General features: G+C 42.9%; 1 protein-coding gene across 4 annotated transcripts; it reads left to right on the top strand.

Moving 5' to 3' along the window:
* The first annotated feature begins 1,955 nt into the window (after window positions 1–1,955).
* On the top strand, window positions 1,956–15,965 carry LOC143281045 (prostaglandin reductase 2-like). Of its 4 annotated transcripts, none has more exons than XR_013055087.1 (9): window positions 3,008–3,145; window positions 4,973–5,097; window positions 6,588–6,785; window positions 7,715–7,885; window positions 9,122–9,331; window positions 9,540–9,661; window positions 11,989–12,076; window positions 13,986–14,535; window positions 14,611–15,965. XR_013055087.1 is itself a non-coding variant. In XM_076585954.1 (8 exons), the coding sequence occupies exons 2-8, from the start codon at window positions 5,023–5,025 to the stop codon at window positions 14,088–14,090; spliced, it is 969 nt and encodes a 322-aa protein (XP_076442069.1). In that variant the 5' UTR covers window positions 1,956–2,199; window positions 4,973–5,022; the 3' UTR covers window positions 14,091–15,965. The 4 variants fall into 4 exon arrangements, 2 of the variants coding, with proteins under 2 accessions (XP_076442069.1, XP_076442067.1); XR_013055088.1 differs by having other exon boundaries at window positions 13,986–14,677; window positions 14,712–15,965; XM_076585954.1 differs by lacking the exon at window positions 3,008–3,145 and adding an exon at window positions 1,956–2,199 and having other exon boundaries at window positions 13,986–15,965.
* The last annotated feature ends 1,358 nt before the right edge of the window (window positions 15,966–17,323 follow it).

The raw sequence follows: 17,323 nt of genomic DNA, 5'->3' as shown, positions 1-17,323 counted from the left end.
TATATATATATATATATATATATATATATATATATATACACGCTTACCCAGCCCCATCCTTATACCTCAGTGCAACTTAACAGTTCTTGATTTTGTTTTAATTTCTATTTTCCGTATTCCTTTCTTTTGGAGTCACATCACTGTGTGGAAGACACAGAGGGCTGTTCCCTGGATTGTCCTTACCTTGTTCTGTCTTCATCACTTCTGGAGGTTCTCTCTCAAACCGAAGCTCAGGGCGTGGCCCACTTGGTGAGGTAGAGACAACCTGTCAACCAGAGGCAAGGATGCAGCACAGGTGTAATACGTACTAGGGTATACACAAGTTTGTCAGTAATTGTGAAAAGACAGAATTTTGTACCTTTGGTGCGATGATGCAGGCTATGTCTTGGTGCAATTACCTTTTGGATTTAGCTAAGTCCCACCTACCCTGTCCGGAGTATGGCGGAGGAATAGTGGCAGCTCCAAATTAAAACCATAGAAACATACACAAATGTACAAGTAAACACAGGTATATTTACCGCAAAAAGGAGAGCTGTTACAACTACAGCATACATCACAATCATCTTAACATCCGTCATTATGTGCAGCAATGGAAATTCGTAGCTCGACGTATGGTCGTCAACACATGGAAACCGAAAGCTGGACACAGAATGCCAGTGTCCAACATTATATGGTCACTCACTGTTCGTCGTGCATTATCTTAACGATAGCCGATATACCGCAATTATCGCAATAGTTCAAGGCCGAGTTACACGTACTGGAAGTCATGGTCGCTTGCCAGGTCCGGGACTGTTAGTAATACCAAAAACAACAGTTAGAACCACCAAAGACAGAATTATATGTATGTATACACACGCGGGCCAGTCCACCTCAAACCGCCTCCTGTCCAAGACCATCTCTCCTCCCTCTCCCCATGCACACACACACGCGCGCGTGCACACATGTGCGCGCACTGATACACACATACACACACAGCCCACCCCCTCCCCCACACCGACCCCCGCACATTCCCCCATGATCATCAGAACCTCCCCACCCCTCCGCCAGCTCCCCATTAGCTGTCTCCCCCCTCCCCCTGCTCCCCCCTCTCCACACACACACACACTGTTGAACTGTTCATTATCAAGCACGGAGACGAGTGTGCAATGCACTTTGTTCAAGATTCACGAGACTCTCAAGAACCGTTCACAATGCAGCAACTGAGGAACGTCAGGTGAAGCGTGTTTGTACAGTGTGCGAAAGCGGTCAGATGATTGGACAAGATGAATCAACAGTCAGCTGTTTGGGCCAGTCAGCAATGCCTTGAAAACAGAAAGGAAAAAAACAGAAAAAGACGACAAAGAATTGGGTTGTCGTGGAGCATTTGCTTTGATGGTTGTGAGCGGTGTAACTGAATGCGCTCTTCTACATCAGTATTACTCCAACTCAGTTTCAGTTACTGACTCCATTGAGGATTCCCGTGAAAAGGAACTTGAAGGGGAAAAAAAAAAAAGGCTGAGAGAGAAGAAAGAAAGCTGCTTTTTTTCCCAGCTGGCGTTTTCTTGTCTCCAACTGGTCCAGTCCTGCTCCCGGACCGAAGTTGTCCGTCAAAATCCACTACATGCTTTCCCCTCAAGACCGTCGGAATGAGTATTGCGGTTCACAACTAAGAGGCACACAAGAGGAGTGGAGGGGAACTTGAAGAAATTAAGATGGATAGGCTGTGACTGTGTGACTCGGCCAGCGGTCCTCGGATCTCAGGCTCATGAAGAGACCCGACTGACCGGCACAGCCTTGGTCATCAAGAGTCAACTCTGCTCTCACCAATGGGAGGGGCTTTATACTGACTAGAACAGTGTGTCAAAAAACATGGAGATGATTTGAACGGCTAGCTGAAAGAAGATGGAGACCACTCAGTGGAATAGCATGTGGTCATTATACCGGCGGGCTTACGTTTCGTACAAACATTCAATGATCACAAGAGCATCTCCGCTGTCGGCAAAGCTGCGGCGCCACGGGCTCGTAAAGGATATAAGTAGTCGAGCTTTTCCGTCTCATCTGACCCGAGTCACAATCTGTTTTCAGTGCTCATCAAATTAACACCTCATTTAGAGCCCGGCCGGCGAGTCAATCAAGGCTCAGTGTATTTTCCACAGCCGGTCCTCTGGATCTTTCAGCTGCCTTGTGCAATTGATTAGCGGAACTCAGCGATTCTTTCAGGTATGTAACATGGTATTTTGGAATTAAGTGTAGGTATTCTTGGTTTGTTTCCGTTCCCATCTTTCAGAAAAACAAACTATGACTGTATACTGGGCAACTGCTAACTCGGCATTGACCCCCCATGATGACGCCGGGCCATCAGTGCAGGTAAAGTCCGGCTTACTGAATTGTAGCCGGCCTTCTCAGTTTCATGTGAGGTTAGATGCCGAGCCGTGTTCAGACTACTGCTCTTATCACGCCGATGAGTGTGGTCCGTTAATTGCCGGCCGGGTTTGCTGTCCATGTCGTTGACTGAGTCAGTCATCCGCTGAGTCAGTTAATTCAATGTTTGCCGGCAGCAATGAATTTCTACTGACTCTGCCGGTTAACGAAATTGATAGTTTAATTGGCCCAATTTTCGGAAAACATGAGTGATGCAAAGAGAACATTAAAGGCTAGCTATTCATGTTTAACATTGGACATTTATTCTTTAGAATAAGAGCGATCTGTTTCAACGTAGATGGAGACCTTTTTAGTCGTGGCAGGATGAAGGATTCAATGAATTCGAGTAGTTGCGTCTCGTTGAGGCCTGTTTTTCCACTGCTGCCGGAACTGAAGCCACACGTGCTGTTGGCTGCAAAGAATCTCTGTAGACTTTCCAGAAAGGTCATGACCATGACGTGCTTCACGTGCTTCAGGCAAGGGAGGTCAATAATTTGCATCCCACTCCGACCCCCCAACCCCCTCTCATCCCCGTTCCTCCCCCTACGCCCCCTAACTTGTACACAGAGTAAGGCCACCATGGAATTATACTTATCTCCCTTCAATGCTCTTCAGTCCAAAGTTCACTGTCAAGTCGGGTGTAAAACGAAAGAAGCTTGAGAAGTATCTTGAGTATTCAGCTGCACAATATATGTTGTCATGGAAGGACGGACTAACAGCACTGTCATTTTGAACAGTAGGCCAGGTAAATGTCAGGTAGATGCATGCAGAAAATAGCATTTCTATTCAAATGTTCTCTTCTCAATTGCTTGCTGATTATTTTTGTAAAATCGTTCCAAACGTGTATTTAAACCAGCGACAGCGACGTTTCGTCAAGCGAGCTTTTCTAAAGCCCGCAGTTCCCCGGAACTGAAGAATGCATAGACTTTCATTGAACGAGGACTGAACGTTACATCCATTAATTATTCGATACCGATGTCAGTCTGCTCGCTGCACACCGATTGAGGATCGATGCCAAGTGCCGGCCAAATTTTATTCAGTGGGATGTTCAGTGGGAACATATCAAACTGCATGTACACACGCACAAACGCGCGCGCGCGCGCGCGCACACACACACACACACACACACACACACACACACACACATGAAGTATATATACACACACAAACGCGCACATAGTAGAGCACTAGTTTGATACCATACACTATGTATTCATGTGTGTTTGTTACTTTTTTTTAATATTCATTTTGACAGGTTGCAATCTGAGAGACCTGGGTTCGAATCCCAGTAAATGCGCCTGGTGGGTAAAGGGTAGAGATTTTTCTGATCTCCCAGGTCAGCATATGTGCAGACGTGCTTGTGCCTGAACCCCCTTTGTGTGTATACGCGAACAGATGATCAAATACACACATTAAAGATTCTGTAGTCCATGTCAGCATTTGGTGGGTTATGGAAACAAGAACATACCCAGCACGCACACCCCGAAAACATTGTATGGTAGGGTAAAAATGGTCATATACATAGAAGCCCACTCGTATATATATATATATGTACAAGTGAACGTGGGAGTTAAGCCCATGAATGATGAAGTATATTAATTTTCAAATTTTGTTTTATTAATACTGTGTGTGTGTGTTCTTTGTTTCTTTTTCCTGTATATTTTATTAGCACCATGCTTGTGCCTGTTTGTGTGTGCTTGTGCACATTTTTCATTTCTTTTTTCTGTGTATATTATTACCATGCTTATGACTTTATACCACCGCCTGCCCAAGATTGCGCTGTATGGCGAACTGTCCACTGGCCACCGTGACAGAGGAGCACCCAAGAAGAGATACAAAGACTCCTTGAAGAAAGCTCTCGGTGCCTGTCACATTGACCATCGCCAGTGGTCTGCAGTAGCCGCTGATCGAGAGACCTGGCGACGCACCATCCACCAAGCTGTCTCCTCCTTCGAAAACAACCGCAGGGCCAGCCTTGAGGACAAACGCAGAAGGAGGAAGAACCACGACACTGCAGCCGCAAACCCAGACCAGACTTTCCCTTGCAACCGCTGCGGCCGACTCTGCTTTTCCCGCATTGGCCTTGTCAGCCATGAGCGTGCCTGCATCAGACGTGGACAACGCCCTTCCTAGATCTTCGTCAGCGAAGCCAGGCCATGATGATGACTTTATGTAGTATTGTGTAGTGTGGACCCTGTTCATGGTGGGGACTTGATGTAAAAAAACAAAACATGCCAGTGCTTAGATATTATCCTCGAAGAAAACAATTTTCTTTTCTCTCTCTCTCTCTCTCTCTCTCTCTCTCTCTATCTCTCTATCTCTCTGTCTCTGTCTCTCTCTCTCTCTCTCTCTCTTCCTCTCGCACAACTGATATGTTCATTCAGGAATGGCCATGTACCAGTATGAGAAAAGTTTAGATATGATTCTGTAGAATGTTAAGGTTGATATGTGAAAAGGAAAATATGTATAAAGCATAGATATAAGATGCTTTGGGATAGCCCTTTTCCACATAAGACTTGACATAAACTGTATTGGTTTTCTCATACTGTTTTTTTTTTTCTGTGTTTGTCAGGAGTGAATGGTGAACCTTGTGAGGAAAACTTCAGGACAGAACCATGCGAGATGCCATCAGCGGACAGCTTGTCGCCAGGACAAGTGCTGATTAAAAATCTTTTCTTGTCTGTTGACCCAGCATTGGTAGGTCATCCTCCTCAGTAAGACTTAACATTTATTGCTGGTTATGATATCATGGATTAATATCATTGTGATGATTGTGGAATTTTCTGTGTTTTTACAAAGGGCAGTGGAATCTATGTCCATGTGCAGCAGGTGCAATAGCCGAGTGGTTAAAGCATTGGCCTTTTGATCTGAGGGTCCTGGGTTCAAATCTCAGTAACAGCGCCTGGTGGGTAAAGGGTGGAGATTTTTCTGATCTCCCAGGTCAACATATGTGCAGACCTGCTTGTCCCTGAACCCCCTTTGTGTGTATACACATGCAGATCAAATGCACATGTTAAAGATCCTATAAACCATGTCAGCGTTCTGTGGGTTATGGAAACAATAACATACTCAGCATGCAAACTCCCAAAAATGGAGTATGGCTGCATACATGGTGGGGTAAATAAAGTGGTCATACGCATAAAATGTTTCATGTCTGAGCGTATGTGTACGCGTTCCTGAAATCTGATTAAATGACACATGAAACGAATGAGGAGAGCCCAATGGCAGCTGTCAGCTGGCTCTACCCAGGTGGGCAGCATGTTGTGCAAATGACACTGATTTGTAAAGCGCTTGGGGCTTGGTCTCCAACCAAGGATAGGCGCTATGTATCCATATCAAATCAAATCAAAAGGTAGTTCCAAGCTGTGGTTGATGCTGAATGAGGCCATATCCCCAGCTGACTTGGCATTTAGTTTCAGTGGCAAGAATGTTGGAGTGCAGTTAGGTGTGGATAGACTAATCAGAGCCATTGAATCAGTAAAGGTATCAAAAATTATTTGTATTTGGACTTATTTTCTGTGATTTAAAAAAAAGTGTATGAACAAAAATGAATGTTGCATACATTTTTTTTAACAGGATTTGTCTTACTGAGCTGAGTTAAACCCAAAGTTACTTTTTTGTGAGCATCAGGTTTGCTCTTAATGTAAATAAGAGTTGGACATGGAATGTACTAGACAGGCAGAACACCTGAGTGGTTAAAGCGTTAGACTTTCAATCTGAGGGTCCCTAGTTTGAATCTCGGTAACAGCGCCTTGTGGGTAAAGGGTGGAGATTTTTCTGATCTCCCAGATCAACATATGTGCATACCTGCTTGTGCCTGAACCCCCTTTGTGTGTATACGGCAAGCAGAAGATCAAATAGGCACGTTAGGGATCCTGTAATCCATGTCAGCATTCAGTGGGTTATGGAAACAAGAACATACCCAGCATGCACTCCCCTGAAAATGGAGTATGGCTGCCTACATGACGGGGTAAAAACGGTCATACATGTAAAAGCCCACTCGTGTACTTGTATACGAGTGAACGTGGGAGTCACAGCCCATGAACAAAGAGGAGAAGAATGTACTAAAATGAATGATTTTTTTGCCAAACACAGTTCTGCAAGTCTTTGATTTATGGCTGTTTACTGGTGTACCCACCCCTACCCCCTTCTGACCGGACCTCTCCCCTCTTTCATTATCTTTGCAGCGATGCCGCATGAACGAAGATTCTGGAGTACACTACATGTCAGCATGGCAACTGGGCAAGCCTGTTGATGGTCTTGGGGGAGTGGGAGAGGTGCAGGCCAGTGCTGACCCCACTCTGACCTCTGGTGACCTGGTGTCAGGGAACTTTTTCTGGCCTTGGTCTGAGTTCTTCGTCACTGACAGCAAACAAGTCAGAAAGGTACTGTGGTCGAATTAGCATCTTGTTTGTGTTTCAGATTACTTTGAGGTGTGAGTGCTTGTTTCTAAGGGTGTATTTGTGTGATAGTATCAGTATCGGTATCTGTAGCTCAAGGAGGCGTCACTGCGTTCGGACCAATCAATATACGCAACACTACATCTGCCAAGCAGATGCCTGACCAGCAGCATAACCCAACACACTTGGACAGGCCTTGAGAAAAAAAGAAAGAAGAAAAAAAAAAGGAAATAAATATATAGATCAAAGATAAGTGAATAAATAAATTAATTAATGAATATAAAAATATAAAATAAAAGATAATAAAAATTATAATAATAATTTAAAAAAACCGATAATAAATAAAGTGACAGTGAGTGCATATGTGCAAAGTATCCATGATCATGACATGAACCAATGAATTCCGCCTTGACAGTCATCTCATGTTAAACGATTTTGAGGGGAGTGTAGTGAGGTTCAAAGGGTTTGCATCATTACTGTTTCCAGTGAAAAGTTGCTGCTCATGTGTTCACTTGTCTTTATGTCCAAGGAATGGAACATCAGACATTGACTTACCAAATCAGGTTTGTCTGATTTATAGTATCTTGGCACATATGGAATAGTATATTCTATACTCATAAAAACACCAACTTATTTTACCAGCAAATGAATACATTGGAAGTAAATGTTTCTGTACATCAGTTTGAATATAATTTGATCTCTCAGTCAATGTTTTCTATTCTTCTGCTTAGAAATTAATTATGAACATATAAGAATGCAGAATTTTCCAAATAAGTATTAAGTTAAAGAAGCAAAATATTAAACATTTTGACACAATATTTTCAGTTCAAAAGGACACATTTTTTCCTCATTCTTTATGATTGTTTGTCAGAAAACATTTTCGGTTTAAAACCTATACTGCATTCACATTGCAGCTGCCCAAGGAATTGTTTTCGAGCCAGCCATCCTTGGCGCTGAGTTTGCTGGGAGGTACTGGTCTGACCGCGTATCTGGGCATGTTGGAGCAAGGTCATGTGAAGCCAGACGGGGGGCAGACTGTTGTAGTCAGTGCTGCTGCTGGCTCCACTGGCTCCGTAGCTGGACAGGTAGTGTGGGTGGGTGGGTGGGTGTTTCAAGGTGTGCGTGGGGGTGTTTTAGTGTGTTGGTGGGTGGGTGTTTGAGTGTGTCGGTGGGCAGGTGTTTGAGTGTGTGGGTGGGTGTGGGTGTGTTTGTAGGGGGGTCAGTTGGTTCATGGGTGTTTGAGTGCGTGTGTGTGAGGGGTGCATTGGTGTCCGAGTGTTTTGGATGGGTCATGGGTGTTTGAGTGTGTGTGGTGGGGGATGAGTGCATGGGTGTTTCAGTGTGTGAGGGGTTGGGTGGGTGCATGGGTGTTTCTGTGTGTGGGGGGTTGGGTGGGTGCATGGGTGTTTCAGTGGGTGCATGGGTGTTTCAGTGTGTGGGGGATTGGGTGGGTGCATGGGTGTTTCAGTGTGTGGGGGGTTGGGTGGGTGCATGGGTGTTTCAGTGTGTGAGGGGTTGGGTGGGTGCATGGGTGTTTCAGTGTGTGGGGGGTTGGGTGGGTGCATGGGTGTTTCAGTGTGTGGGGGGTTGGGTGGGTGTATGGGTGTTTCAGTGTGTGGGGGGTTGGGTGGGTGCATGGGTGTTTCTGTGTGGGGGGGGTTGGGTGGGTGCATGGGTGTTTCAGTGTGTGGGGGGTTGGGTGGGTGCATGGGTGTTTCAGTGTGTGGGGGGTTGGGTGGGTGCATGGGTGTTTCTGTGTGTGGGGGGTTGGGCGAGTGTATGGATGTATCTGTGCACTTGTGAGGAGGTGGATGGGTGCAATGGTGTTTGAGTGTGGGTGAGTGGGTACATGGGTGTTTGAATGTGGGTGGGTGGGTGCATGGGTGTTTGTGTGTGTGAGGGGTTGGGGGTGCATGAGTGTTTGTGTGGGGGTGGGTGGGTGTTTGTGTGTGTGGGTTTGGGGGGATGCATGGGTGTTTGAATGTGTGTGGGAGGATGGGTGGGTGCAGGGTATGTGTGCATGCGTGCGGGTGGTGAGTAGGTGGGAGTGAATGTGTTAAGAGTGTGTGTGGGTGGGTGAGTGGGTAGGAGGGTGTTAGAGTGTGTGTGTGTGCGTTCTGTGCGAGTGTGTGTGTGTGTTCTGTGTGAGTGTGTGCGTGATATTGAAACTGCAGACTCCATACAGCTGATGGAATATCCTGTAGATAAGTATCTTTGTCCCAAAAATGTTGATTATAAAAACATCTTTTAAGTGTATCTCATAACAATCATTCATTTATCTCTGTGGTGATTGACCTTGCCTGATGTTGTGTGGGTGTCAGGTGGCACGTCTTCTGGGAGCCAAACGAGTTGTTGGCATCTGCGGCAGTGAGGCCAAATGCCAGTTTTTGACAACGGAGCTGGGATTTGATTCTGCAGTGAACTACAAGGGCCCTGATCTCCCTGCCCAGCTGTCACAGGCCTGCCCGGAGGGAATCCATGTTTACTTCGACAATGTGGGAGGAGACCTCAGCGAGCGTGTCATTGAACAAGTGAGAAACGGTTCATGTAAAAAAAAAAAAAAGAATAATTTTTGATAAGGGAATAAGATGTATTAAAAAAACAACATACACTTTATGTAATGCAAACGTTGTGTAGTTAGAATCCATGACAATCAACAATTGACGTGTACATAACCTCTGGATAACCTTAACTGTTATGTGGAAAGGAAGAAACAGTTGTTTTGTCTGTCTTTCACAGATGGTGCCAGATGGTCATGTGATACTGTGCGGTCAGATTGCAGTGTACAACAAGGACCTGCCCTACCCTCCTCCCATCTCCCCCCACATTCAGCAGCTGATTAAGGACAAACACATCACCAGGTACTTTGTCACCTTTGTTTTGACAGGTGAATGATGAGAGCGCTGGACTTGAAATCTGAGAGTCCTGGGTTAGATCCTGGTATCAGTGCATGGTGGGATCAGAGTGGAGAGATTTCTGATCTCCCAGATCAATATATGTGCTGACCTGCTAGTGTCAAAAAATCAAAATTGTATGATAAGATCCCTTAATTCTTGTCAGTGTTCAGTGGGTTAAATGGAACATGAAGTGAAACAGCATCATGCTCTAAAACCTGAAAATGGCTTACCCAAAACTTTTTCAGTAAACATGTCATACATGTACACACAGACAGCGGAGCAACAAGCTAACAGTTTATATTGTGCTCAGGGATGTGATTATTTTTGTTGGTTTCGTTTGACGGCTGGTGAGCGCCATATAAATACAATTACGTTGAAATACACATTTTTCCAATTGCATATAAATGAGTCATTGCAGTCATTGTTTCTTTGAGCAGCCATGGAGATGAATACACTTAAAGAATGTACAACGAATATAAACATATTTTTAAGATTCATTGTTCACAACAGAAAGCAGAAAAAGGTCAGAAAAACAATAAGTCAGTGAATAAGACAAAGAAGAGAAAAAAAGATACATTTGGAGAGGGAATAATATTACACATAATCATACTTAAGATAGACTGACTAGACAGGAAGTATGGAAAAATTACAAGTTTAGTATAGAAGATATGATGTCACACTTACACATCGAGAACAGTGTATACTTAAAATCAACTGGATTCATTGATGAATGTGTGTACAGTTTCAAATATCAGCATGTTTAAGCTGAAAATTGGAATTACCATTCAGGAGAGTATGTATCTGAACATATTCTTTGGGAACATTTAAAATATTTCTACGGACCATGCTAAAATGCGGACACGATAGCAAATAGTGCTCAGCTCTTTCTCTACCATTGCTACAATCACAGAATGGATCATTCACTAATTGGCGATGAAACATGTCATTTCTAAGTTAACTAATCTGAAGACGGAGTCGACAGTGAATTATTTGTTCCTTATGTTCACCAAAATAATAATATATAGGTACAATGGGATCGTTAGTAGACAAGTAGCAATTCAATTCATGTTGTTTAGAGCCCAGCCGACCGTTTAGGCCATCTCAGGGCTGCAGACAAGTAGCAAATGAGTAAATAATTACAGAGCTATGCATTAAACTTAGCATGTCTATGTAATAGTGCAATTCAATATATTGATTTAAACTATCGACCTGACAACACAGGGCACCACCATATTTGGCTTGGCTCTATAGAAAGGAAATAGAGGTTAGTTGTGACGTCAGGTTGACTGCACAAAGCCAACTTCCAGGATCGCTCAGTTTAGAACTGTGGGAAATGACAGATGTTCTGTTCAGGCCCATCACATTCATCGTTTTCAAAAGCTGTGATGGTCAAATCACTGTCTCTGTAACATGTGCTTTGGCAAAGGTGTTTTCTTCAGGCATGACGGAGTTGGCAAACCGGCAGTTTCCAAACTGGCGCTGACAATTTTTTATCTGTGTTGACGTTTCAGCTGCTTGTTCTAACTCTTCTTTTGTGAAACTTGGAGTGACGGCTTGGACGTAATGCATCCGCCTAGGAAGCGAGAGAATCTGAATGCGCTGTTTCGAATCACGGCTCAGCCACCGATATTTTCTCCCCCTCCACTAGACCTTGAGTGGTGGTCTGGACGCTAGTCATTCGGATGAGACAATAAACCGAGGTCCCGTGTGTAGCATGCACTTAGCGCACGTAAAAGAACCCATGAAAACAAAAGGGTTGTTCCTGGCAAAATTCTGTAGAAAAATCCACTTCGATAGGAAAAACAAATAAAACTGCAGGCAGGAAAAAATACGAAAAAAAAGGGTGGCGCTGTAGTATAGCGACATGCTCTCCTTGGGGAGAGCAGCCCGAATTTCACACAGAGAAATCTGTTGTGATAAAAAGAAATACAAATAGAAAACAAATACTGAGTTGACCGTTTTGGCCAAACAGAAGAAACCAATAGGCCTATTTTGCATCAGTTTGACATGTCAAGTATATTTTACCAGACGGGGATTATTATACAAACTCCCCGTGCCACATGATGGAAGTCTTTTCATTATATGTTTATAAAGTAATAACTTTCTAAAAGAAAAGATAGTAAGAATATGTCAAAAGTTATGATTCTGTTAATTTCAGCAGCCAAGCAAGTGTCATATTGTGAAGCATAGTGATTTTTAAATTCCAGCATCTTATAATGTGACAGGGAAGGAAAAAACTGTGTGTCAAGATGAGATGTAACTTTGTAAGTTCACAAAATATGGTGTTTCAGGGAAAGGTTTCTGGTGCTGAACTACTCAGAGAAATTTGAGGAAGGTCTTGCGGTGCTGTCTCAGTGGTTCATGACCAGGAAGATTAAGGTTAGTAGTTAATTCCAGTTTGTGTGTGTGTGTGTTTCATTCCTGCCAGCAGCTACATACTCTGAGAACTGTACTTAACACCTGTCAGTTCCTTACTTTCTAGAGAGAGCTTACATTTGTCTGTGTACCTTCAGTAATCTTTATATATGTAGCATTGCAGAAGCTGCCTAGAAAATTTGATTAGAAAACGGGTAACTGGACAGAAAGCAGCACTGTGATTTTGTTTGCAGACAGGTGGATGGTTGTGATCAAGAGAAAGTATGAAGCTTGCTGGATGTGGGCTGAGGTGTAAGTCACTTGAAAGAACAACAGTACTCCAGAGATCATGTCAAGACACTTGATTATGAAAATGAAACGAAGGTGGAAAAATAAAGTGTGGTTTAATTACACATACTTAACTGTGACCCAATTAGTGCAGACTCCGGCAGGGGTCTGACATTCCTGTCCTGTGCAGACTAGAAAAATAGTGTGGTTTACAGTGGAAATATGAGTGCCTCAAAGTTAGTATATCACAAGTGGCCTTGATATGGAATGAAGATAATGACACTAGGTATTATGTGTGCATTGACTGAAGATGCACAATGCAGTCTTTTTTTTTTTTTTTTTTTGAAATCATTATTTTAATATTATACATCCCTGGCGTCAGCATTTATTTAAAATGGTGTACGCGTTCTTTCTTATATAAACCGCAAGCAAATAGAACTAACTTCAGCAGTATTTCTGGCTGTGTCCCCATATGTCAATTTTGAGGAAAAATTGGTCCATTTCAGAATATTTTCTTCGTTTTTCCACATCGGTATGGAAGGGGAACCTGCTGGGGCTGTAAACTCTCTAGGGTTGAATGGGTTAACTTGTTTTTATTCAGTTTTAATCTACAAAGCAGTAAGCATATGTCTAGATGTGACCATGGTGTGAATAAGAAAGTGTTGTTCTGTTCACCAGTTTTTGTTGAACTCACTCCAGACGAAAGGCCCTAATCAGGGCTCAGCTGTTTACAGCCATTTCAGATGTAGGGCCTAGATCAGGGCCCAGCTGTTTACAGCCATTTCAGACATAGGGCCCAGATCAGTGCCCTGCTGTTTACAGCCATTTCAGACGTAGGGGCCAGATCGGGGCCCTGCTGTTTACAGCCATTTCAGATGTAGGGCCCAGATCAGGGCCTTAGTTTTGAATTTTTGGAGTGGCACCTAATTTCCATAATAATGTTATGAGCTAAGAATATCTTAACTGACCTTTCCACTGTCCACTACAACCAAGAAATGCAGTGTGTTGCTGTGCTCACCAGCAGGAGTTATTTTCGCAGTGACTAGTTCACTTGAACAGTTCAGTTTTGTCTGTCAAAATCAGATAACAGAATTTGATGAAGGGGCCCTGTCATGGCTATGTCACATTCTGAATTAATCCGTTTCAAACTCTGTGCTTTCCTGGATTCGTTCACAAGTCACCAGTTTTTCAAATTTCAAACAAAAATATGAATACTTTCATCATTCCACTGTATGATAGCATAAGAAGGAAGTTTTATATTTTGTCCCCAACTAACTCATGGTACTGATCAGTTTGGAAGTTTTCAATTCATAAATTCTACCATTTGTTTTTTTTGGCGATTTTATTTCTTACCCATACAAATGGGTTGTCTGTGGGGATAGTCTTGGGAGCTAACTGGCAGTACTGAGTTGAAGACTGAAATCCTCATTTTCTTTCCAAAAGGCCTCAGGAGCCCATGGTTAGGAAATCTTAGAAGCTATGATCATTTGAGTCATTACTGAATATACTAATTTGTGCACAAAAGGACATTAATCTATATAGATGCTTGACTGTATGTTGATGCTGACCAATGTTACACAGTATCCAAAATGATAAAGACTGGCCAACTTCCCCTGAAGTGTATGTACCGTTACATTGTCACCAGGTCAAAGAGACGGTAGCTGAGGGTTTGGACAACGCTGGGAAAGCCTTCGTCTCCATGATGAGAGGAGGCAACATTGGAAAACAGATTGTGCGAGTGGCTTCGTAACAGCTTGGATCTTCAGGTTTTGTGAGTTATGTAACAGCAGTGACCTTTGATTCAGAGAGGAATTCATAACAGCTGAGACTTTCAGGTTAAGTGAGGAATTCATAACAGATGGGATCATCAGGTTAAGTTTGGAATACATACGAGATGTGATCATCAGGTTAAGTTTGGAATACATAAAATGCTGGGATCTTCAGGTTGAGTGAGGAATTCACAACAGCTGGGATCTTCAAGTTAAATGATGAATGAATGCATACATAATTTCTGGGATCTTCAGGTTAAGTGAGGGATGCATAACAGCTGGCATCTACAGGTTTAAGGGGAATTAACAGCTGGGATCTTCATGTTAAGTGAGGGATACATAAGTCTTCAGGTATTAATAACAGCTGGGATCTTCAGGTATTAATAACAGTTGTGATCTTCAGGCATTAACAGCTGGGATCTTCAGGTATTAATAACAGCTGGGATCTTCAGGTATTAATAACAGCTGTGATCTTCAGGCATTAACAGCTGGGATCTTCAGGTATTAATAACAGCTGGGATCTTCATGTTAATTGAGGAATACATAACAGCTGGGATCATCAGGTTAGGTGAGGAATACATAAGCTGGGATCATCAGGTTAGGTGAGGAATTCATAACAGCTAGGATCTTCAGGTATTAATAACAGCTATGATCTTCAGGGTAAGTGAGGAACACATTACAGCTGGGATCACTATGCATACATACATTCACAAAACAATGACCTTGTTATCCATTAGTGAGCATGCGAGCTTACACATACATACATACAGTATACACACATGATCGTCTTTAATGAGGGCCAATATTGAGGTGTGGTGCTACAGGACTTTGCAGGGATTCTTTCCAGTCAGTTTTCATGCAGTGTCTTGGCTTGTATTCCTTCCTATTGATGTTCAAATTTCATGCAGTGACTTGGCCTCTGTTATACTGCATAGGTCCGTATTCCCCAACGTTGATGTCCAGTTTTTATGCAGTGACTTGATCTGTTCTCTTTCATGTTGATGTTCAGTTTTCATGCTATGACTAGGTCTGTATTCTTTCATGCAGTGACTAGCACTGTATTCACTCATGTTGATGTCCAGTTTTCAATGACTAGGTCTGTCTAGTTTTCATACAGTGACTAGGTCTGTCTAGTTTTCATACAGTGACTAGGGCTGTATTCCTTTGTGTCCACACCTCTGGTCCACTTTGAGGGTGGTTGTTGCCAAGAATCAGATCTGCATTGAGCATATTTTTTTTCAAATAACTTAATGGCAGTTCAGGTTGCAATTTCAAAATTGGATTAACTTTACCAAAATTGCAGTATCTTAATTGACAGCATGATCCAGAGGTGCCAGCTGTATTAATCCCCACCAATTTTGGTGCCGTGAAGTACTCAGTGAAAACATTCACTTTGTTGAATAATACTGGGACAATACCACTAAAGCAAATCACTAATTTTGTTTGTGTAAAGCGCTGGGTAGTTTTTTTGTGGTCGGTAATGTCATTACACAAGTTCAGCCATTTATAATTTGATTAATTTAGACTGGTCAGTCTGAAAATAGTTTCTGGTTTGGCAGCAATGATTTATTCAACTGTAAAAATGTATCCTTCCACCAAAGTGTCACCCGTGTTCCTGTAAAGTCCAGGCTGAAACGTGATCGAGAGAATGCTCAATGGTTGATCATGTAGTGCTTTGGTGAGGTGACATGTGCATGTTTTTATACTCATTGTAACATGTCTATGCTGATTTTGTTTGAACTGCAGCCTTGCTATATTTGTGAGATTTGTGATCACTTGGAAAACTAAACGATGCTGAACTGATGTGGATTGTCTTTACTGAATTAAATGAGAATTACTGCAGGGACGAACGGCCAGTTCACCATTTGGACTTGGATATATTTGTTTAATGAGAAACAAATCAATGCATATTCTTAAAAGGTTGCATCGCAAGCAAAGAAGAATCCTAAGGCATTCTGGTCATATGTTGGCAATAAAACTGGAATTGCTGATTTATTGAAAAATGATGGATCGAAGACCTCATCAGATAGAGAGAAAGCTGAAGTACTGAATCTGTTTTTCCAGAGTGTGTTCACAGTTGAGGGAGGAGGTGAACTGCCTGAACCCTCCATTACACACATGAGGCAGAACTCACTGGGATAACCATTTCTGTACAGCAAGTCGAAAAACTTCTCAAGAACCTGAAGACAGGAGAAGCTCCAGGCCCAGATGGCATTAGTCCCCTCCTGTCAGAAGCTGCGTACGCCCTAGCAGTTCCAATAACGACACTGTTTCAGAAATCAATGGAAGAAGGAAAGCGCCCAGAGGAATGGAAGCATTTGTGACTCCAATTTTTAAGAAGGGAATTATGATCATGGCAAATAACTACAGACCTGTGAGTCTCACATGCATTCTCTGTAAAGTTCTTGAGACATTGGTAAGGGACCAGCTCATCTTAAGACCAACAACCTGAACAAAGTAGAACAACATGGGTTTGTTCAGGGACGCTCATGTGCTACGCAATTGTTCGATGTATTGGATAGCTGGACAAGAACCCTAGACAGAGGTGGCTCCATTGATGCTATCTATCACGGGTGTTCAGTGCTGGCACTTTAGTTGGCCCTGCGAAAGTTCGTGAACCCAGGAAGTAGGGCATGGATATAAATAAACGCGGCTGACAAACAGGCCGCGCTAGCGGCACTCGCTGTACGCTTGTTCGGCGGTAAATCTGCTTTGTTTCTTTCGCGCATCATCTCCTCGGATGGATCGGAAATAACGACTAAAGAAGTGGTTTTCTAAAAAGAACACAAAATAAGCTTTCCATTGACTCCAAACACAATATGTTTTCTTACATAGCGGTTGTTGCGGCAACGGCTGAAACATAAATGAAGAAAGAGAAGAGAAGGATAAGTAGAAACATGATCGCAAAAATCGTTAAGTTTAAATCCCTCTCAAAGAAAACAGGCGTTTAGCACAATAATATCGTAAATACACACAGAACATATAGCATGCCTGCATGCAGATTAGCTTACCTTTTGAGTTGTGCGATTTTTCTTGGCAGCACAACAAACGTTTAAATGAACACACTGTAGCATGGTGAGTGCGAGCAGCAGGGGGATGGAGAGCGGGGTGAGTGTCTGTCGGCTTATGGCACTGCTGTGCCCTTCATTCCACGAGAAAGACGAAGATTTTTAAGGTAGTCAAAAAAAAAAAAAAAAAAAAGAAACGATGATGT

The sequence above is a fragment of the Babylonia areolata genome, chromosome 4, assembly GCF_041734735.1.
Source record: "Babylonia areolata isolate BAREFJ2019XMU chromosome 4, ASM4173473v1, whole genome shotgun sequence".
Classification (NCBI taxonomy): Eukaryota; Metazoa; Mollusca; class Gastropoda; order Neogastropoda; family Buccinidae; genus Babylonia; species Babylonia areolata.
This window is presented reverse-complemented; position numbering and strand designations above follow the sequence as displayed.